Source organism: Rhea pennata, chromosome 12 (genome assembly GCF_028389875.1).
Source record: "Rhea pennata isolate bPtePen1 chromosome 12, bPtePen1.pri, whole genome shotgun sequence".
NCBI lineage: Eukaryota > Metazoa > Chordata > Aves > Rheiformes > Rheidae > Rhea > Rhea pennata.
In genome coordinates, this window is record NC_084674.1 from 23236624 (window position 1) to 23258890 (window position 22267).

A 22267-nucleotide genomic window follows, 5' to 3' on the forward strand; every position below is an offset into this window, starting at 1 on the left:
GGCAACATACTGGGTATTCCTATCTATAACTGGGAAGAAATTCAAGTGTTTTGTGTGGCTTACTATAACATTTTATTGGTAAAATTTTCAAGTTTTAAAATTTTGCATGTTGTCTTTAGTTTTTATTTTACTTTACTAAGTTTATTTCCAGCTGCTATGTGAGGTTTTCTTGTCTTCATCTCTTTGTCAGAAATGTCGTTCCTTCAGGCCTTGTACATTCTGTTTCTCCAGGGAACTCATCGTGAAGCCACAGGATAAGCAGCATTTGTCAGAAATTGTTGTTTTACTCCTGAAGGAAACCAAATTGCCCTTTCCCTATGAAGACATTTGTGGCTGTAACAAATTCCATAGAGCACAGATTCATTTTTGCTTTACGTTGCTTTTGAAATTGTGGAAAAATATGTTGTCAGAATTCTGCCAAGGAGCTTAGTGTTGGAGTCACCGCTAGGTTTAAGCTGTCGCTGAGCAACCCAAGTCCAGCCGAATGTCAAACACTTGAATTTTTTGTGAAAGGGGTTACAAGACACATCTCTGGAGGCGTTTGCAAATATCAAAAGTGTTCAAACCTAACCATTAAATGGTTTGCTTTTCTGTAGATTGATTTGTGCATGTGTTTTCAGGATGAGTTTAGCAGCTATGTGAAAGGTGCAAGTACTTACTGCATTACTGCTACATACACGTTGTTTCTTTCAGCTACCAGAAAAAATTACTAGTTTACCAGAATTGCTAATAAATAGGCAAGTTTTTCATAATTGCCTACGTTTTATTCAGAGGACTTTAATTGTCAAGGCATCTACTAGGAAAGGAAACTAAAGACTGTAGGAAGTTTGTGTTTGAGGTAGAATTTTCTTGGTTTTAGGTTTGTTTTTCTTTTTTTCCTTTTTTTTTTCTTTTTTTTTTTTTTTGAAATAAGTTGTCACATGGGGAATTTGGTATAAATTCGGTTCTAAACTCTAGTAAGAAATTGGTTGAGAGTATGAAGTTAGAAAGCAATTTGTTTGCAACTGACTTGGAAATGGTAACACTTAATTATCAAGCATGGTTAGGAAAGGAAGGAGGAAACAGTAATAACTAATAGATAAGATATGGGAAGCATGTTAGGCAAAAAGAGGTAAAGAGTTAATAGTTCTTTCAAAAAATTTAAAACAAAACCACAAGATTTTCAGTGGAGATAAAGGTGGGAAATGTGGTAAAAGACTCTATTGGATAAACTAAGCATTCTTTGACCTCGGACACTGAAGTGAAGGAATGGGAAATTACCCCAAGAATAAGTGAGGAGATGGGGAGGAATATTACTGTTTGGAGCAAGGAGTTTTTAAAACATTTCAATTTTAATTTTAAACATTCCAGTTTTTAAACATTCCAATTTGCTTCTCTAACAAAAATGAGTCTAATGCATAGAGGAAAGGCAGATGATGTCACATCTAGATTATCATAAAGATTTTAATGGTCTTTCAATTTCAGTTTTTCTGATGATCGCTAGTTCTCGATGAAAATACTGTAAAGTAGGTACAAGGCTAATTAGAAGACCCTTACTCAAAAGTAATGGCAAATGGTTAACAGCAATATTGAAAACTTTACTAGTCAGCTTCAAAGTAGGAAGAAGGATGAGTCGACTGAATTTTGGGTGGTCATCCTCCATTTCATAATGCTTTTTTCATTAATGAGTAGATGATGGAATATGCAGTATGCATACTAAATATGTAAATACCACAAAGTTAGAAGTGATTGAAAGTACATGAGAGGAAAGGATCAGGATTCAAAATCATCTAGACCAACTGGGGAAACGATTTGAAAAGCATAGGATACAATTTGCAGATGATGCATGCCAGATTCTTAACTTTGGCAATCACTTATTGCTTCTGAAGTACAGGTGGGGCACTGCAAGCTTTGATGGTTTTGTAGAAGAGGATTGGAGTATTATACTGGGATCACAAGCTGAGTGAGTTAGTCCATTCGTGCCTCCGTTGCAGTGACAAAGACTTGGTTTAGGCATCAGAAAACACTTTATAATGATGAAGAAGGATGCACTGAAATAGTCTTATCTACTAAAGCTTTTACAACCTGAACAAGCAAGTACCTTTCAGAAAGAATACAAATAAAACTATTTCTTTCTTTTAGAAGAAGAAGGATCTAACAGCGCTACTTTTCTACTACCTCGTTAGGCATTTAAGATTGGAAGGGACCTCAGAAGGTCTCTAGTTCAACCTCCTGCTCAGAACAAAGTCAATAATGAATTCAAATCAGGCAGCTCAGAGTTTTGTCCAGTTGTATCTTAAAACTCTCCAAGGAAAAAGAATGGATCTCTGCCCCAGTGTTTGACTGCTTCCCCCCCTCCCCCCCCCCCATAGCCCCTCTTGTGTCAGGCTGGGACATGCCCTGTTGCAGCTTGACTGTAGACTTTCATCCTTCTGCCACGCAGCTCTGTAGAGAGCTTGGCTTTGTCGTCTTGCTAACCTTCTCGTAGATACTGGAAGGCTGCCGTTCAGTCTCACTCTAAAGTATCTCTTGTCCAGAGTAAACAAGCTTCATTCTCTCACCATCTCTTCCTACAGCATGTGCTCCAGCTCCCAGCCACCTTCATGGTCCTTTCCCAAACTTGCTTTATTTTTTGTGTCTGTCTTCTGGGGATCCCAAGGCAGGGTGCAGTATTTCCAATGTAGTTTAATGAGTGGTCAGTAAAAAGGAATAAACACTTCTCTCAAGCTACTGCCTACACTTCTGTTAATACAAACTGATATGCTGTTAATGTGCCTTGCTGTTGGAGTGTACTTCTGGGTTAAGTTCAGCTTGCTGTCCAGCATGTCGCTGCCAGGTGGTCCCAAGGCTGTATCATTGAAGAGATCGATCTGTTCCAGGTGCTTTTGTCTTTGCTGAACTTCATAAGGTTCCTGTTGGTTCCTCTAGACTGCCTAGAAGGGGACCTAGGCCTTGCTCTCAGACGTGTTGACTGCTGCCCTCATTTTGTTATCTGTGAGCTTACTAGGAAGCATAGCTCCAGGATAGAGACCTGAGGAACTTCACTTGTAACCAGCCTCCAAGCAGAATGCAAGCCACCAACTGCTACTTTTTGAGCCTGACAATCCAGATAACTTTTTACCAATATAGTTAAGCTACCCATCCAGGTATAACTTCCCAACTGGGGTTCAAGGTTGCTGTGGGAGATGGATGACTTTAGCAAGGCACTTGACACCAGCTTTCCCTTACCCATGGATCTAGCTGTTTTATCATGGGAAGCAATTAGCTAGGTCAAACATGACTTATCTTTGTAACTCCACGCTGGCTATTTCCAGTCACCTTCTCCTTCGTGTGCCCAGAAGTGGTTTCCGAGAGAACACGCACACTTTGGGCACTTGGCCTGCTGGCAGGCAAGGGTACATAAAATGAACTTTGCTAGTAGCTGTCTGTTTTGCAGTAGCATAATCCAGAAGCATAAAAGCAGAGCATCTAGTCTTTTAGTTGTGAAAAACTTGAAATCTAGTTTTCAGCCAGTTGTTCAGGATTTAGCTAGATGTGGGCTCTGTACACAGCTATATTGGCTGAGGAGCCCGTTGCTCTTTGGACAGCCACTTGTACCTCCCCTTCTAGAGTTCATCTCCCGTGTTAGGACTCGCATCAACAGCTGAGTTTCAGTCAAAAGAAACCAGGATAACTTGAGCAGTTTAAATAGCTGGTTGCTTCAGTGCCAATAGATACCCACTGAATAAATAGGCAACTCAGACAGCTAAACCAAAAAGGGCTTTAGCATTCAGAGGAGGGTGCTGTTGTAAGATGCACAGTGCAGCGAGAGATCATAATTTCTTCTTCTAGCAGTGTGGAAGAGGACACTTTTATGGCAGTGATTGTGAAGAGATGTCAAAATATGCCATTTAATTTAGTGTCTTCGTTTAATGTCATTATGAAGATTATCTTTCCTTTTCTGGTAGTGAGTCTTTCCTCTGTTCTTCCTTCTGAGTGGAAGACAGTGTGGCATGTTTTGGAACAGTATTGTTGAATATGTTTGTGGGATTTCTTTTGCTTTTATCTATTTTGAAGCTACAAGGCTGTCAACAGATCGTGCTGGTTCTTCTAGACTATATGTTTTGTCAAAATAAGATACTGGGCTTGTAATAGAAGGATAGAGATAGGGAAGAATAAAGGTAGTATATATTAGCATGTAATAATATTTCAGTTTAAAATGCCAACGTTAAAATGAATGTGTTGGACGAGCATGGCGGAATCATTAATATTTTTTTAAAGCTCTTTGAAACCTTTTCAATTTAGATTAGTGTTTAAATCTCCCTTTAGAGATTAAATAAGTTCAGTGAGAGACTTGCAGTCCATTTTCTGATTATATCATTTACTTTTAGCATGGAAGACTTTAAATACAGGATCATCCTCTGAGCTGTTTCAGAGATGTAGCTCTTAATATGGACATTTCTATACAGGTGTTGACCAGCTGAAATGTAGACATGTCTTGAGTAGTTTATCAGGATTGCAAATCCTGACTGGCTAGGTCTGAGGAAGAATTTTAAACAAAGTATAAAAACTCTCTTCCTTTCTAGATTTTTATGTTTGAACAAATGCACCTTTTCATAGATAGAGTACTGATAGATGAGGATTAGTGGTAAGGTATCCCCTTGCTTAGCAAGAGGATGCGTAGATTTTACAATACAAGGTGAGGGACCTCTTGAAAGGAAATGCTATTACAGTGCTGGGAATTCTGTCCAGTTTGCTGCAACTTTGTATGTTAAAAAGTAAGATAAATGCCACCTTTAAATTATAGTAATTAAGCTAAGAAAGCCCCAGCTGGGAATTAGGAAAGCCTATTAGAAAACTAGTGGTCTTAATTGATAAATTGTGGGGGGAAAAGAGGAATAGAAAGCTGATGATGATCTTGACCAATTTTTTTTAAGTACTGTTTCAATGCTATACAGATGTAATATAAATATTTCTTGCTATAAAAAAGTCTAAATTTTAATATTCTCTGTCTCCACAGCATTTATCAAGTAGACACAGCGTCCAGCAGAGCACATCACAGGTAAAACTGCTGTAAAATGTCTACATATGAATTTTTGTTGTCTTTGATAATGTATCTGTACATATAGGTAGAAAAGATATGCAAGACTTATCTAGTCTTACATGGAGCATTTCCTCAGAAGATCCTCAAGAATAATTAACTCATTAATGTCCTTCAGCTTCTGTTTAGCCCTCTTTTTGAGAAATAGGATTGATCCAGGTTAGTTGATGGAAGTAGATTTCAAATTTATAAATCAAGTATCTCATATTTACCTGATTATCATGGTTTCTCAAACTGTTCTAATTAAAAAGTAGAAAAATTAGGGAAATTAATGTGTCATGTATCTTTAACATAACATACGTTTGAGATTAAGCCTTTCTTTGTTAGAGAAAGGGGAGCAGAATCTTGGTTATAATTATAAGGTCAGCTGCATGTCCTTCATTTATGAAGAACCAAAAAATTATTTTTGTGGTTTTAATCAGGTGGATACAATTCGTCAGCGTCATGGGGAAGCTTGCCGTATGCCAGTGCCTCATCACTTCTTCCTCAGTCTAAAGAGCTTCACCTACAACACAATTGGAGAAGACACAGATGTCTTTTTTTCTTTATATGATGTTCGAGAGGGCAAGCAAATCAGGTAGGACCAATCAAACAACTTAAAAGCTTTCTAGGAGAAAAATGGTAAACAAAGCAAATACATTGTTTGGAGAAAAGCGTATGAGGTATTCTTGTGAAATGACTGAAAGGATAATAGTGGTAAATTATGAGTTGACAGTGTTGCAATGCATACATCAGGATGTAAGTAATGCTGGTCATCATGTATGAAACTTAGTGCTTGCTTATAAGCAGAGCATTAGAAGAACAGACTGAGGGAATTTTGTTTAGATTTCTGGCTTTCTTACGTCTCCTTACATTACTGAAAGTCTTAGCAGTTAGTTACTGCCATTTTAGGGCTGTTATTTAAGAAGCATTAATAATGATTGGGTCAGACAATATGACTTTCCAAAAGATGACTGCTGTGCATTTAGGTGTTGGATTGAGACTGAGTTCTCTGCGCTTTGCCTTACAGACCTGTCAAAATACAGCTTGCTTTCATCACTCTGTCACTGGTGATTTATAAGTTGGGGTATTTGTAGTCATCCTTACCTCTAGGCTGGACAGCTGTGGTGCTCAGTATGTTGAGGTAACTAGTACTAATTTCAACACATACAAAACGTGCTACATTTTTCCTTTGCAAATTGTGTGTTCTGAAAGCATCAGAATTTGTAGAAGGAATCAGAGAATATGCATTGTGTCTCAGTGATGTAAGTGTAGGTTGGTCTGAGCTGAAGTACAGCGTGTTTATGTTATTTTTTGAGTTTTGATTAAGGCAGTTGGCAGAGATATTTAGGATGTGGCTCAGGCTGCTTTTGCTTCTGTGGTCAAAACTATCCTATATATTTCAGCAAATTAGATGTAGGTGCATTCTAAACTGAGGAAGGAAAAAAACAAAAATGAAAAACAAACAAAAAAACCCCTCCCCATTTCTTTCCTTTGCATATGGTGACAATAGTGTTAGTCCAAGGAGTAGAGTGATCAAGGTTTGTAGCGTGTCAGAATGTGTCCTATTAAAAAGTGGTATGTATTAGAAAGCTATAATGATTTGTGTGCTGCTTATAAATGTGTATCAGCCACCATTTAACCGGGCAGCTTAAATCATTTTGTAGAATGTAGAAGGAATGCCTGGTCTGGTATTACATAGTATTTATATCACCTGCACTGCATTAGAAATGCTGATTTTGATATAGTTAAGAGAACATGCTTTTAACTACCTTACAGAAGAATGAACAGAAAATGACTGTTAAGACGGTGAAGTGAGAATGGCAAAGCAAGGCTTCCTGCAAAGCAAAAATCTCCACAATTAGTTCATACTACAAAACAGTAAAATATCAGATGATTTAGGTGAGGAAAGCTGCAGGTGGAGGATGAGAGAAATGACAGCCATGATTGTGCAAGGCCTCAAATTACTTCTAAAGACGAACTGTCTTGGGCTGCAGTTCTGTGTAGCTTGTAAACATTGAGTAGGAAAGCCTGAGAAGGAGTTTCCTCGATGATGAGGAAAGTAGTAGTTATAACGATGAAGTGCAAAGGGCAGTTGAGGCATATGTAAATATAGATAATAATGCTTTGATGTGCAAACAGTTGTTACTACCCAGCTCCTGGTGTCCTGCATCAGTGATCCGCTGCAGCAAAAACATAATTTTTATGTTTTCTTGCATCCCAAAGAGGGGTGTGAATGTGTAATGAGGCTGAGCTCTATTTTGGAGAAGAAACTTAAAGCAGAAAACAGATAAATGTGCTGCTGCATATTTAGAATGATACTTTTATATCTACATTAAAGGAAGAAGTCTCTTTCCTTTTCTGTATGCCTCAGGAAATACTATGCTAAGGTTAAACCAAGCAAAGTTCTTCACACGGCATTCTTGTTGAAAAGGACAAATTGGCTTTTCTGAAATGGTTTTGAGGTTGATAACAGTAGGAACAGTTTGGGTAAGAAACTTATGCTGGAGATTGACCGGCTTTCAGTGTTAGTGTTTTGGATGCACAGTTTGGATGCAACTGTTACAAAACTAATACCAGTTTTGTTACAACTGTTGCAGACTGTAACAGTTACTTCCCAGTCAGGATGAAGGAGGAATCAGTTCCTCTGTTCTTCAAGAGCTGAAGTAACACTATGTATCAATTATGGGTCAGCCCTCAGAGGGCTAGAGAGGTAGAGATATATACCGGGTTTCCAATAAAAACATGATGCCGTATATTCTTTAATGGTTTGTGCTGTCTGAAAATGAGGAGTAGCCAAAACATGACAGTGGGGAAATACAGATTGCAGGAAAAAACATGCAAGAGTGTAAGACTCAGACATGGAGAAAATTTGCTACTACACTTTTGTGTATTGACAAGAAAATTGTCATATTTGAAAGACTGTATTTGAAATATATTTTAATATATTTGAAAGAATATGATAAAGAAATATTTGCAAGTAAAACGAACTGCATCAATGAATGTCTGGCTCTACAACCTGTTTCAGCCCATAACAGAAACAACCTCTTAATCTGAGCATTAAGTAGTGGCTCGTACCGAAAGGGGAGAAAGTGTATTTGTACGTCTTAAAGTTAAAAGCTCTCTTTATTGCAAGAATTATTCCAGCTAGTTTTGGTTCAACAGGGAAGCCTTATTCTGAGATGTAGCTTGGGTTGAATGACAATGAAATTGTCAAGTTAATTAGAAAGAGAAGGAAAGAAAATGTTATCCTGAAGATGGTGGACTTCAGTAACATAGACTTCAATAAACATTAAAAAGGTAGGTAAAATGCTATGGAGACAAGAAGCTTTAGTTGACAGTTCCTTAAGAAGACAATATGAAGAGCACAAAAGCAAATTACTCCAGAACGAGAGAAAGATGAAACGTGTGTGTGTGGGGAGCATGACTTTGAAGTCACAGAGCAAAAGTGTAAAGAAAGTAGACACAAATGAAATTGCACAAATGGAAGGGACATTGAAAAAATGGAAGGAAACTTGAAAAATGTAATTAGCAAAGGACAAGAAGGACAAAAAGGAATAATTCTATAACATTTTAGTATCAAAAATAAAAATTGAAAAAAAATCAATAAATAACTGAACTGATTAAAGGGGATATTAAGCTCTCAGCAGATGTTACCAAGATAGCTGGAGTATTTAATAGCTGTTTTGCTTCAGTCTTGCTTTTTAAAAGGGGGGGGGGGAAGTCAACTGCAATCAGATGGGGAATGCAAAAACTTCTGGAACAAATAAACTGTTTATTAGCACTTAGAAGCTAACAAAGATAAGTGAAAGCCAACATAGATTTGTCAAACACAAGTCACTTCAGAACAAACTAATTTTGTTCTGTTCCATGTTGGAGTGCACCTCATGCCTCAAAGAAAAGCATTAGACTAGATGAAGATACTGTAAAGGTGATGAAAAACTGGTGGAAAAAAAAATTTCATTTTTACATGTGCTTCACTGTCATTTTGGAAAGATGCAATAAATATTTTTTTTTCCAAGCACCTAGGCAGTAATATATTGACAGACAGAAATAAACCAAATTAATTGAAGCAGTAAGTTTTAGCAATCCTTTGCCATAGCTGTGGTTTACTAACAGATGCGTAAAATTATACATAACTTCAAAAATTACAGATTTTAAAGCATGATATAAGACCTCCTTACGACTGGAGACTTTGAAAGATGTGATAGTTTAAGCACTAGTCCATAGCTCTGACAATGGAAGTCCATGTGGGCATTTTTCATACAGCGTGTGCTCAAGATCTTCTTCCCAAGACCGGAGTTTTCCTACAATGTGTGCAGAGGGCCAGTCTCCTCCCCTATTTAGTGTGTAGCACATGAGAAGACCTTATGATCTTTCAGCTGATCTATTGAGTCACAGTGTACTGCTACTTTTTTTTCTCCTTTCTGCATAGTGTCTTTTCATGATGACTTGTATCTTGGTACTCTGTTCTTCTTTCTGGCTTTGTAATATTCTCATGTGGTATGAACGCAGCGCTTTCTGGACACATGTAAGCTCTTGACTTAAAACATCTTGTCAGAGTGTGTGGACAGTCAAAGGCTGCTTCTGATCCTTTAGTCAGCAGTTACACCAGGTTTAGCTTGGTCAGATCGTTGGTCCCTCTAATAATTCCTTTTCTGGGTTTACTCCAGAGAAGACTAGCTCTAGACCATCCTAGTACAGCCAAAGACATCCTAAGTTTGCAGATTAACTGTGGAATGTTGTCTGTTCATCAGGGTAGTATCCTGACATGAAGGAGGTCCTCTCTGCCATCCTGACAGATGAAGTCTTAAGCAGAGCATTGCAAGATTGTACCTTCTGCACTCTCTGGCTTGCTATACGGTAGCTTTCCCAAACTCCTTACGCTCTTCATCCAGTGCCAGCTCAGCATTGCTGGAATCAAATTGATCTTTGAATGAGCAGCAGGTTTGCAGCACTCATTTTTTCCTTTCTTGAGAGAGCTTGTTACACTCTGTGCAAGCTCTTGGGGGCTGTCAAGGTCATCAAGAGTATCTCTGACTTTATAGTTCTGCACCTATCCTAAATACCTAGCACCATTGTTGGTCCATAGAGTAGAGAAGTCTGCATCCTTCCCCCCACCTTCTCACGAGATAGTGTTATTTCATGGAGGATTTTAGCTACTCTAACATCTGCTGGAAGGGCAACAAGGCAGAGTGCAAGCAGTCTGGGGGATTTCTGGAGACTACGGAGCACAATTTCTTGACAGAGGAGACGGACTGATTTGGGAAGGTGCTGTGCAGGACTTGCTACTCACAAAGAAGGAAGACCTACACAGACTAAAGGCATCTTTGGCTGCAGCAGCAATAAGATGGTGGTGTTTAAGGTCCTGTGAGAAGCAAGGTGGGTAACAGAATTACAGCTCTAGGCTTCAGGAAAGCAGGTTTCAGCTTTTTAAGGATATGGTTAATGGAATCCCATGATACTCCTCCCTGAAGGGCAGTGGCCCTGCGAAGCTGGTCGCTTTTCCAGGGCGGTTTCTTAGATACAAGCATGGTCCATTTTGACATGCAGATAGTCAAGCAGGTTTATCAGATGGCTGCCTGGGAGAAATACAAAGAAATTGCCTATATATGCATGGACAAAAGCAGAAAAGCAAAAGCTTACTTGGAGTTGAATGTAGATGAGGGTGGGAGTGGGGGGGGGGCAGGAGGCAAGAGAGGTGCATGTGCACGCATGAAGGGCTTCTGTAGATATGTTAGCAGCAAAAGGAAGATGAAGGAAAACACGAGCCTGCTGCTCAGTAGGGCAAGGGACATTGTGATAAAGAACATGCAAAAGCCCGAAGCACACAATGTCTTAGCTTTATTGGTAAGGACTGTTCCTTGTTCTCCAAGGTTCCTGAGCCCAGTGTTTGTGGGAGCAGAGCATAACCCACAGCAGAGGAAGATGGCCTATGGGAGTGCTTGAGCAAACCACGCATCTGTTTGGTCCCATGGACTTGTGTGATGCATCCAAGGGTACTGAGGAATCTAGTCAATGCTATTGCAAGGCCGTTCTCTTCAAAAGTCCTTGACAATCAAGCTAGGTTTCTGATGACTGGAAAAAAGCAGACATACCAATCTTCAGGAAGGATAAAAAGGAGGATCTGGGGTACTACAGCCTGGTCAGCCTCAGCTCATTCCCGAGGAAGTGATGCAGCAAGTCCTCCTGGAAGACATGCGCAAGCAAAAGAAGGATAAAAAGTGATGAGGAATATGGATTTACTGGTAATTTACCAACTTGGTAACATTCTGTGATGAGATGACTAGCCTGGTAGATGAGAGGAGAGCAGATGTTGTTTATCTTGACTTTAACAGGGCCTTTGATAAGGCCATTGTAACCAAAGAGAAAAATTATGATTTCATTAGGTGGACTTTAAAGTGAGTGGAAGAGTAACTTGACTACCAGGTTGGATTGCAATTGGTAGTACAAAGTCCAGCTAAAGGCTGGTCAGGGGTTGATACTGGAGCCAATAACGTTTAATAGCTTTATTAGTGACCTGGATGTTGGAATGAACAAAACCTTCACCAAGTTCACATTTGATGCTGAACAGCAGGGAAAGTGGTCAGCACACTGAAGCATAGGGTTGCTATTTAGAGGACTTCAACTGGCAGGAAAGAGGGATTCGCGGGAACTTTAAGAAGTTCAGCGGGGCAAATGCGAAGTCCCCCACCTGAGACAGAATAACCCGGGGCAGCAGGACCAGGACACCCAGAAACAAACCAAACGTGATCTGCAGCATGCTATCGCGGCAAAGAAGGCTGGCTACATACTGGGCTGTATTAGGAGGAGTGTAGCCGGTACATTGAGGGAAGTTATTCTGGTTCAGTTTTTAAGAGGTGTCTTTGGCTGTCCTACCTCATTTCTTGTTATTGCAAATTGGCTACTGAATTTGAGCTAGTCTGTAGCTTCTTCAAAGTGTGATAGGATTTAATTCTGCTTAACACATTCCTTTTAGAAATAACGATTTAAATGAGGTAGCACAAGGAACGGGTATCTGTAAGCAGTGACTCTTTTAAGTAACGAGTATTTTCAACTTTAACAGTTACAGCAGCAGCAAGAATTGGCCGTACATGTTTAGATGTAAACTTAGAGTGAAAGTTGGCAGCTTAGAACATTTAAAATAGCATAGTAGTGAAACTCTGATTTTGGCATTGGTGTTGTTTTTCTTGTAATGTGTGCGTGAAGAAAGACCCTGAGATTGCATTCTGTTTTACGTTGTGCAATACCCAAAAGTTTAGATGCTTGTAATGTGGTGTTCTTGTGCCATCTGCCTTAGAACCTAATCTTCACTTACAAGATCTCACACTCTTCAATGAGCACCATAGCCAGTGCACATTTTATTTTCTCCTTATATCACTCTTTTACGTGTTAGAACTACTCCACTGTCTGTCCAATTCAAAAATCTATGTAATTATTTTTGCAGAGTCTTAGTGGTATTATCTTTATTCTGTTTCTTTGTTGGAAACAAAGAAGCATAGAAATTAAATGGTAGTTCTCCAGTATAATTCATTGTCTTTCCTCAGTTTATATATAAGAGGGTTCCCAGAAGTGATCCCAGAAAACAAACTTTAAATGTATGGAGAGCTAGATGTTACTCAGTTTAAGAACTGCTTTCTCTGTTCTGCTCTGTCCTAACGTAGTGTTTCCCTGTATGATGCTCCCAACACATCTTGTTACAAGAATGATACAGTTTTATTCTGAGAAATATGAAATGCACAGTGTGCCTTAAAAACCTATAATAAGAATATGCAATTTAAAGCCATAAAATTTTAAAGCTTAAAAAATATACTTTGGAAATGTTGCTCAAAGAACCAGGAAGGATGAGAAGCAAGTATAGTAATACAGTCATCTTCACAGTACCTTGTAGTGCCCAGGGAAACATAGGAGAAAGCTTACTTAACCAGAAAGTTAGGAAAAAGAAAAGACTTCAGGTTGCAATAAAAGAAGGTGGTGCTCTTTATTCTCAGTTTTACCTTTCCCTTCGGGAGATAGAGAAGAGGGAAGAAGCAGCAGCAACTATACTAAGCAAAGAAATTCTTATCTCAAATTAAGAAAGATTAAAAAAAAAAAAAAAAAAAAAGTAGTAGAAAGTAGCTTATCCAAAGAAGAAGTGGTTAGATGAGATGCCAAGAAAGCCAGAGAGAATACTTAGTGGTCTTAATGCATTAAGTGAATAATTAATGGTCTTAATAATGCATTCTGATCTGTATTCTTGTAACTTTTTTTCAATACTGCAGATGTTTTTAAGCATTTTAGCAGGATACAAGGCCGGCCCTGCAGGGTAGCAGGTTTGCTCTTCGGCTGAGCTGGCAGCCTTTCTGCAGTCCTCTCCAGCAAAACTGGGTTTGTTTTAATAACTGTGATTTGCCATCAAACAAGGGTCAAGTAACATTACAAAGGGCACCGCTTCCACTCATCTGATTATTTTTGAGCTACTGTGCATTGTTTTATATTCGATAAAACGTCAGTCCAGTGGCACTTCAGTATAGCATATATCCATCTTGGTTTATTTTCTCTGTAGCATTGAACAAAATACGAGGCATGGTAGCTAGAGGGAAAAAAGAAGAGCAAAAAGAAAGTAAGTTTGCACGTAATTGGCACGGCTGATATGAGGCCTGTCCAAATGATTGAAAGATAGGAGCAGCCTAAGATGAAAATATGTATTACTTGGGGGGGGGAGGGGGAGAAAAAGAGAGCTGTTTCTTCGTGGTATCATTAAGGACTATTCCCCATTCCTCGTGCAAGGATGCACCTAGATGCATCGTGCAGTTCTTCTATGCATTTCAATCGGATTTAGTTTTACGGTTTGGTAGTGAATTTTGTATCGAATACACTCAAAGTCGAGATGGCTTTGAGGGAATTTCATGCTGTCAGTAAGAGGTATGGGGGGAAAAGGTTTAACTTGTTTATGGTAAAGTACAGAAATAAATGTGACTATACAAATGCAGAACCACGTTCTTTCTGATCATGTACTTCCCAGCCTAGACTCTTAAATGCATGGAAAATATCTAATGATTATAGATGATGATCAAGTTTAGAGGGCATATGTAAATGTATACGCTAATGACCAGTTTATTTTACAGTACAATAAAATGAAATTATCTTAGCCGGTCACAGAGGAAAGATGCTGTATATTTATTGACCTTGAAAGCTCTGGCTAGTTCTCATGAATGCAAATTCCTGCACTGTGTCTGGAGGGGTTTCATTTCCATAATGCCTCTTCTAGTGTAGTCATATGGAGCACAGTGTTCTACTCCCAGTGTTTTTTTCATACTTAGGATTTGGAATTTTGTTTCTCCAGGACCTCATCAAATAGATATCTAAGCTTTTCACTTTCCCACCTATTTTTTGACTTCTCTCAAACCATTCCTTTCAATTCCTTTTGCAGGCATTCATCCTTTGATACTTCGTTATTAAGTTAAATTTATTTTTTCTTCGTGTGTTATTTTTTTTCCTCTTTGTTCTCAGTATAAACGATATGTCCCAATAGAGTCAGTAAAATTTCTTTCTCTACTTATCAGTTAAAATAATTTGATATGGAAAGAAAATGATCATTTTTGAAGGGGGGAGAGAAACCAATATAAAGAAAAAGAGAAATGGAAGTAAGAACACTCATGAGAGCCGGCTTATGGGAGGGTAAAGCACTGTATGGAGAGAGGAATGTAGAAAAGGTACAGTAGTAGTGTAAGCATAATTTGGGGGGTTATTAACTTAGACCGAGAAGCATTTCTCACCTTCATTTTTTTCCCTCTGTAAAAAATTTTGCCTTTGTGCTTTATCTAAATCACATTACACTTACAACTGTATAACCTTATGCAATGAGCAGATACCATATAATTATCTTATCTTTTCTGATTACTTAGGTGATAAATGTAGATTTAACTGGAGATAATGTGCTTAAACTTTTGGATATGGGGGCATGGTATGACTTGCTCCGAGGAAATGAAATGTATGCTATAATGTAAGATACTTGTCTAAAATTTCTATTGAAATACTAAATACTGCTAGAATATGCTGCATACTCTAACACAATAGGTTCATGTCCTGATGTGCATTGATAAGGAAAGACAAAGCAAATATACAAAAAACCATCAGAAAGAATGGAACAAAAAAGTAATAACAAATTATACATTTTTATAAATGAAGCATCTTTCCATCTTTCTTGACAAGCTTAAATAAACCCAAAGATATTCATTAACATAAATAGTTTGTGTTGCATCTAGACAAGACTGAATGATTATAATGATCCATCTGCTCTTAAAACTAATTTTTGTTAGAGATAAGGCTATTCTACTATACTATACAATCTGGTAGTTTCCCAACTGCAAGAGAAGGTCTTTGTTACCTTGAACAAATGAACAAAAGTTCATGAAGATGCTTCCCTTTTGTCCATTTTTTTTTTTTTTTTTGATCCTTCAGAGTATGTGACCGAAGTTAACATCTGGTTCTTTAAAGCATCTCATTTCGTTTTGTTAAGATGCCTTTTCTCATTCCTATGCTTATCACTGAAGGATTAAATTGTAATCCATTCTGTCTCAGCATATGGCTAAGTAAACAACAAGAAGAAATACAAGGAAACCGAATCCCACAGTGATGTTAAAGTACTAGAGTTATGGAAGCATATCTTCTATCCAGCTCCTAATTTTCAGTAAAGTGATAGGAATTTGCTGGTTTGAAACAATAGGGAAAATGATGGAAAATATAAATTTGCTCCTAAAGCTATTGCAGCTAGGTGACATAGAAAGATGGTTTCAGTGGAACGAAGTGTTTGAAATTGCAGGTAGACGCTGCAGAGAACTTGAGTAGCACATTTGCATCTTCTTCAGATGATCTTCGTTCTTAAGAATTCAATGCCCTTAACAGAGGACTTCTCAAGAAAGAAATATGATTTAGAAACAACATGTAATTATGGGTAAAAATGTGCTCTTCATCTATATCGTGAGTAGGATTTAGCTATTCCATGGTCAGAAATAAATGTAACAGATATAAAATCATCTGGCCCTTCTCATAAGGCTATGTCAAGAATATTAAAGTGGCAATATTTGTTGGTTGTTAATGTTGCTCTACAGTCATCTATGGGCTCTAACTGCAGAAATCATGTAGATAACTTCCCTTTTGTAACTCTCCTTGAGACCCTTCTCAGCAGAAAATTTTTCTGATAAGAATTTATAAATACATGAACACAGAAGATAATAAAGATGTGAAAGTATTAGAGAACAAGACTATTATTATTTTAACTGTATTTGAGATATTGGCTCCTTGGCCCCATGTACAGCTTAACTTCCACTGTGTGATTAAACTGTTTTTGCTTTGGTCAGCATGCGTGTTAGGAAAGAAGGAGTTTTCTCAAGCTACTCTCTTGTGCTGTTCTGTTTTATTTAGTATGTTTAAAATTCCATTACTTCTTTTGGGTGAAATTGAAATGATAGAAGTCTGCCATGTTTTTAGGCTGGAAAAAAAAAATCTTTGTGACTGTTTAGAGAGAGATAATATTCACCACTTCAAAAGACTCTGGATTGAGCAATGATGAATTTGGAGGGAAATTGATGGCTTTTGCTTTCTCCACAGTCGTTTTCTGATTCAGATGATAGAATTCAAATCTATGTACCTGAAGGTAACCTTGACAAACACCATGGGAATGTTTGTCCTTTTTGTATACCTATTGACGACAGCTCTGTGGTTCTCAACAACTTTTTGTCTTATTTTCTTGACCCTTAAGCTGTCAGTAGGGATGTAAATCAGCAGCTCAGAAGTGTTTCCAAGAAGAGTGTAGCTAAAATTACATAGCACTTATGCATTTCTTCTTGAATAATTTTCTTGTAATGCTTCCTAATGCAGAAAATTACCGTATTCTGAAAGTGTCATTTTAAACACTAAGCAGATTTCTGAAATTTGATAGCAAATCTCCCAAAGCTCTCTCGGAGTGGGGCTTTGAGTCCTCACTCAGCTCTGACATGCAGGATCTGAATGTCCATACACAGCAACTCTGTACCCTAAACTAGCGCAGGAGGAGCTGTGCAGAGCCTCTCCTGCAACAGCGTCTCCCAGAAACCAAACGGTGCTTGCGTAGAGAGAAGGTCAGGGATGGAGAGTGGCAAAGGGATTAAAGACATAGGTAGGGAAAGAATAGACAGGGAATTGAGCATTAATAAAGTCAGAAGAAGGGAAGACAGGATCATTGGGTAGATGAGTACGGATGGAGTTGAGTAGCTGGAAGAAGAAATGAAGTTTGGTAGTGTGGGAAGATTAAGAGGAGGAGGAATGATGGTAAGAGATACTGGAGCTAGCCCAAGTTGTGGCAAAAGATTCTGACTACGTTCTCGCCCAGAGCCTGGATCAGGCCTTAAAATTCCTTTTTCTACCTTCGTTCTCTGTTTAGGTAATAGTGTGGCAGTGCTGTGACAATGTGTGCATATTCATCTCCTGTTGATTGCTAATCCTTTAAAATATTCTGGTGTTCTGCTGTTGCAGACTGCTGTGTTAAGCAGAAAATTGTATTTTACTTCTATTGGGCATGCTAAATTTTCCATTTATTTGGCTTTTTAATAACAATCTTTTCATAACTATTTTGAAGTAGAAAAGTTACCTCACTCCCTCAGAATGCAATAACTTGTCTACTGGGAAAAAATAACTTTGTATCATTCAGAATTATTCTTTAATATTTCAGAGAGTTTTCCTAGGAAAGAGGCTTACTGATTAATGAGCTTTTTCTTCTGCTTAGTCATGAAGAAGTCCCTATTTGCAAGTTTTACTTCTTTCTGGCAATCTGTTCTGTTTATCCTCTATGAGATCCTCGTATACTTACTGCATTTTCAGAAATCCAAGGATTTCTCTGATACTACGTGCAATAGCTAGACCTTAGCAATAGTAGCAAGGAGGATGCGAGTTCTTGCTTCTGCTCACAGTGAACTTCCTTAAAAAGATCATCCAGTAAGCAAGCGTTAAGGAACGTTGCCATCCACAGAGATGGCCGTTGCTCTAATCACTGTGGTTAATATGGAGGGGAAAAAAAGAGCCGCTACAGCACAATATAAAACTCTCGGAAAATATGGGTTGGATCATCACTGGAGAACAAGTATAATCTCTGGAACATTTTTGTAAGGGTTTTGGGTCAACAGGGAGGGTGCAGAAGAGGAATAACGCCTCTTAGTTTTCTCTCCCAGTTGCTCCAGTGCACTTCCATTCCCTATATCTCCCTCCCGAGTCTTTGTTTGCTTCATTTTCCCATGTAGTCCTTTACTTGTTCATATGATATATTTAAAGAAACAATTCTGGTTTGGATTTGTAGATGAGAGTTGCTGTAGAGAGGCAAGTAGGTAGCCTTGTTGGGGATGTCCATTCTTCCCTATAAAATTTCTAATATGAAACTATTGGAAAAGAGGAGCTTTTCCCCAAATCAAATTTTTACCAAAGCAATAATATATCCATATATCCATCTTCCCCTCCCATTTTCTCTCTCCCTATTCCCTCCCCCCCCCCAAAAAAAAAAAAAAAAAAAAAAAAAAAAAAAAAAAGCTGCTCTCAGGTTGGTGCTCTTTTCAGTTTTCACATATCAGTGGGCAGGGATACAGATTTTCCTTAAAGGATCATGAGATTTTTTTTATCTGTTAACAGGAAGAAATATGCAAGCTGCAGGTATTTTGCTAAGTTTTCCTTCCCTTTTCCCTGCTCAGAAGGAAGGAAAGCATGGCACCACCACCCCATGCTGACCGAGGAGATTTTCATAGAATCCTGGAATCAGTAATGTTGGAAGGGACCTCTGGAAATCATCTAATCCAAGCCTCCTGCTCAAGCAGGGTCACCTAGAGCATGTTAGACAGGGTTGCATTCAGGCAGGCCTTGAATATCTCCAGAGAAGGAGACTCTACAACCTCTCTGGGCAACCTGGTCCAGGGCTCCGTCACTCTCCCAGTGAAGAAATTCCCCCTCGTGTTCAGGCGGAACTGCCATTTTGCTGTTGCGGTTGGTAGAGCTCAAATGCATGGGGTGTTAAACATCTAGGTGGAAGAAAGCCATCACTGTGAGAAAGCTTTTTTGTCTATGAGTAGACGCAGCATGCTAACTACAGCTCTTGATCCTTGAGCTCTTTTCATAGCAAAATTCACTTTTAAAAACCAATTTTTTGCCTCTGACTTTTAGATCAGAACATGCAAAACCAAACAGCAAGAGTGTGTGGTCACACTCTTGCGTCGTAAATTAAATGAAACAGTCGTTGCCATAGGTCTTGAACAATTTCTGACAAATTAGCAGCTCCCAAGTTAGAAACAGTGATAAAATGCTTGTTTTTTTATAAAATACTTAATGCCCAAATTTAGAAGTTTACATCACAGATGCTCAAAACATTTCACACCTCCTGCCTGGCCAGGTTTGGCTTTTTTCATTAATCTGAGATCAGCATCACTGACAGGTATTAAGGAATCACACTATTGACCAACTTCTCTCTCTTTTTGTAAATAGAAACTTTTTCTACTTACTGGAGAAGATTCCTTTCAGGAACACAAATATATACCTTGCATGATTTAAATAACAAGCAAACAGAAATGCTAATGACGGTGTCAAGTGCTCAAGTGTGGCAGATGCATGAGAACACCAGGAGAATGCAGTTGGTGCTTAGCTACACTTCTTTTGCAGGCTTCAACAATGTTTTTAATGTTTCTGGGGTTTGGGGTTTCTTTTTGTTTTGGGGGGATTTTTTTTAAGGTAGTTGTGAGAAATGACAGGTAGTTATTTTAACTAGTTTCTGTTCCTATAGAAACCTAGTGTTTGCAGTAAGAGTCTTTCTGTAAGCTCTGTAATCCTCCTCTGTGGCTTGTGGCCAACGTGGCAGCTTAATAATTCATGAGCTTCAGGCCTGAATTTGTTGGGAAGCAAACTGCGTTGCTTGGAGCCGTCTGCTCAGAGGCACATTCATTTCCCTCACAAATTTGGTGTTCTTTTCTCCAAGATGTCTTTATAAAATACGCTCTGTAAACCAATGCAATGCACTTTTCTTCCCTTGTTTTTGAAGCTGGGTTTATTGTGGGTCATGAGGATCGGGTGCCTGATGACAAGAAGAAAACAGGAGCACTTGCATGAAAAGGAAGAGTTTTTTTTTTTCAGTAGCCCGTGAATCACTTCAGACATTTTGCAATCTGAAAGTTCAGCAGAGGTGATCTTCTGTCTCCGGGGTTCAAGAGTGACCCCTACGGATGATTGCTTGCCGAAATACTGCTGTACTGCGGGCTCTATTACAAGCTTACGGTCAACACTGAACGGGAAACGAGCGCTTTGTAGGGGTACAGTGCCATTTGGTAGGCAGTCGACTGACTTGTCCTCGCACACAAATTGAGGACTGGAGACTTGTTCTAGGAAGCACGGGGAGATTTTAATTTTGGGGCAGGCTCCCAGCAGCTCTAAGGACTTAGATTTCCACCCCTTTCCCCCCCCCAGAGAGGATAAGCAACAAAATAAACTTGAAAAGCTTTTCTATAGAGGATACACATAACTGGACTGTGAACAAATTGCCCTTTCTTTGTATATGGATATTACTGTTTGAGCAGAACTTTACTCTTCAATTTCTTCCAGTATTTATTTAGGGGTCATGAACAGTGTCAATATGTGTCATTTGAAACCTTTCAAAAGAAAGATTAACCCAATACTTATGAGAAAAAAATGAGGTGTTAATACATGCACATGCTTTCTTAATGATTTACAGGGAATTCTTTGTGGTTAACATATGAGTTCAGAGGTCCTGATGTGAAAACTCTTTCCGTTTCAGGAAGTTTTTGCAATGTGTTCTCAAAAGCATCAGTAGAGCATGCTGTCACATAGCGAACCATTTGGGTCACTGAGCGTAGCACACTTTCTGTGGTTGACAAATATGAGAAGGATATTGAAGAATGTGGCAAATAGATTGAAAATAAAATTGTTTTCTCTAACCTTATGTGAAATTCTATAAGAAAATACAAGAAGCCCCTTTCTCTTCTGCAAGTTACCTATATTATAGGATGCAGCACAAATGGGAAGCCAGTGCAATACAGCATTTTTCTTTATTTAGAAGAAAGACTTTTCCTGATATTAGAATGTCATATAAACAGATTTGTGAAATCTGATTCATGAATTTCTATAGAAACTGTAGTGAGTAATCAGAACCGCTGTCCTAAGTCATTACATGATTAGATGCACTCATGCTTTGAGACAGCACAGATAGATAGAAAAACACTTGCTGTGATCCGTGGAAGACACGTTTGAGGTAGGCTATGTCCGCGTGAGGGTGCGAGCAGTATCCTGGGTCGGTTTGCTAGTCATTGCTCAGCAGAGGTGGGTGTAAAGATGAAGTGCAGAAGTGCAGACCTCTACTCCAGGGGAGAGCAGAGGTCGTTCAACAGCAGTTGGGGACCTGAAGAAGCAAGAAAAAAATACAGCAATACGTTGCGACTCTGTGGAATGGCTGAAACAGGGTTTCTCTTTGAAGATATCTCTATGCAGTTAGCACATTGATGATTTTGGAATAAGAGGAGTCAAACATGAGCGTTAGAGAAAATAAATACTTTATAACTCACTTGCACAAGTTTCCCTTAACAGTGGGGCTAGATCTGGTGCAAAGCCTGCAGTTCAATTGTGGTGTAATTGCGGAGTAGCAAAGGTCTTGAGCGTGGATGTATCTTTTAAGTAAACTTTAGTGTGGATGTATTTAAACACCTTTAGATAACTTTTTTCATTTCAGAAAGTTTGGAATATACTTGTTGAACTCTACTTAAAGGTGCTTCTGCTCTTCCTTTCAGTATCAAAATACCAATAATTTGCCAATTGAAGTTCTTTGGGAAGCTACGCTTGTACAGGAAGAGAAATACATGTTATTAAGAACTGGTTCTGTAACTGATCGTCTCTGAAATTACATTGAAAACTCTGGATTTGCCGAACGTATAGCCCCCACAGTATGCTTGCTTTCTTCTCTGTCTTCAAATCCATAAAGCCAATGATCTGATCTTTGTTTTACTAGTCACGTAAACCGTTACCTTACCTTGGAGTTAGTAGTCTGTTCTTCAAGACAGTTAAGGCAAAGTGAACACTACAGTCCTCCCCTGTGTCCTAGCCACATCCAGCTCTGCGAGGAAACGAGGATTTGGGGTAAAGAACGCCTTTCGGTCTGTAACAGCCGCTCCTGTTCGCGGGCATGCTGCACAGGTTTAAGGAAAGCTTTGCCTGAGTGTTACTTCACTTTCT

At 38.7% G+C, this 22267-nt stretch overlaps 1 protein-coding gene across 1 annotated transcript in view; it reads left to right on the top strand.

The window, feature by feature from the left end:
* DOCK3 (dedicator of cytokinesis 3) overlaps positions 1-22267 on the top strand; it is a 203793-nt gene that overhangs the window by 71630 nt on the left and 109896 nt on the right. Inside the window, exons 8-9 of the mRNA XM_062585966.1 lie at positions 4979-5020; positions 5482-5636. Coding sequence (XP_062441950.1) covers positions 4979-5020; positions 5482-5636 — 197 coding nt within the window. The remainder of the gene's footprint in view (positions 1-4978; positions 5021-5481; positions 5637-22267) is intronic.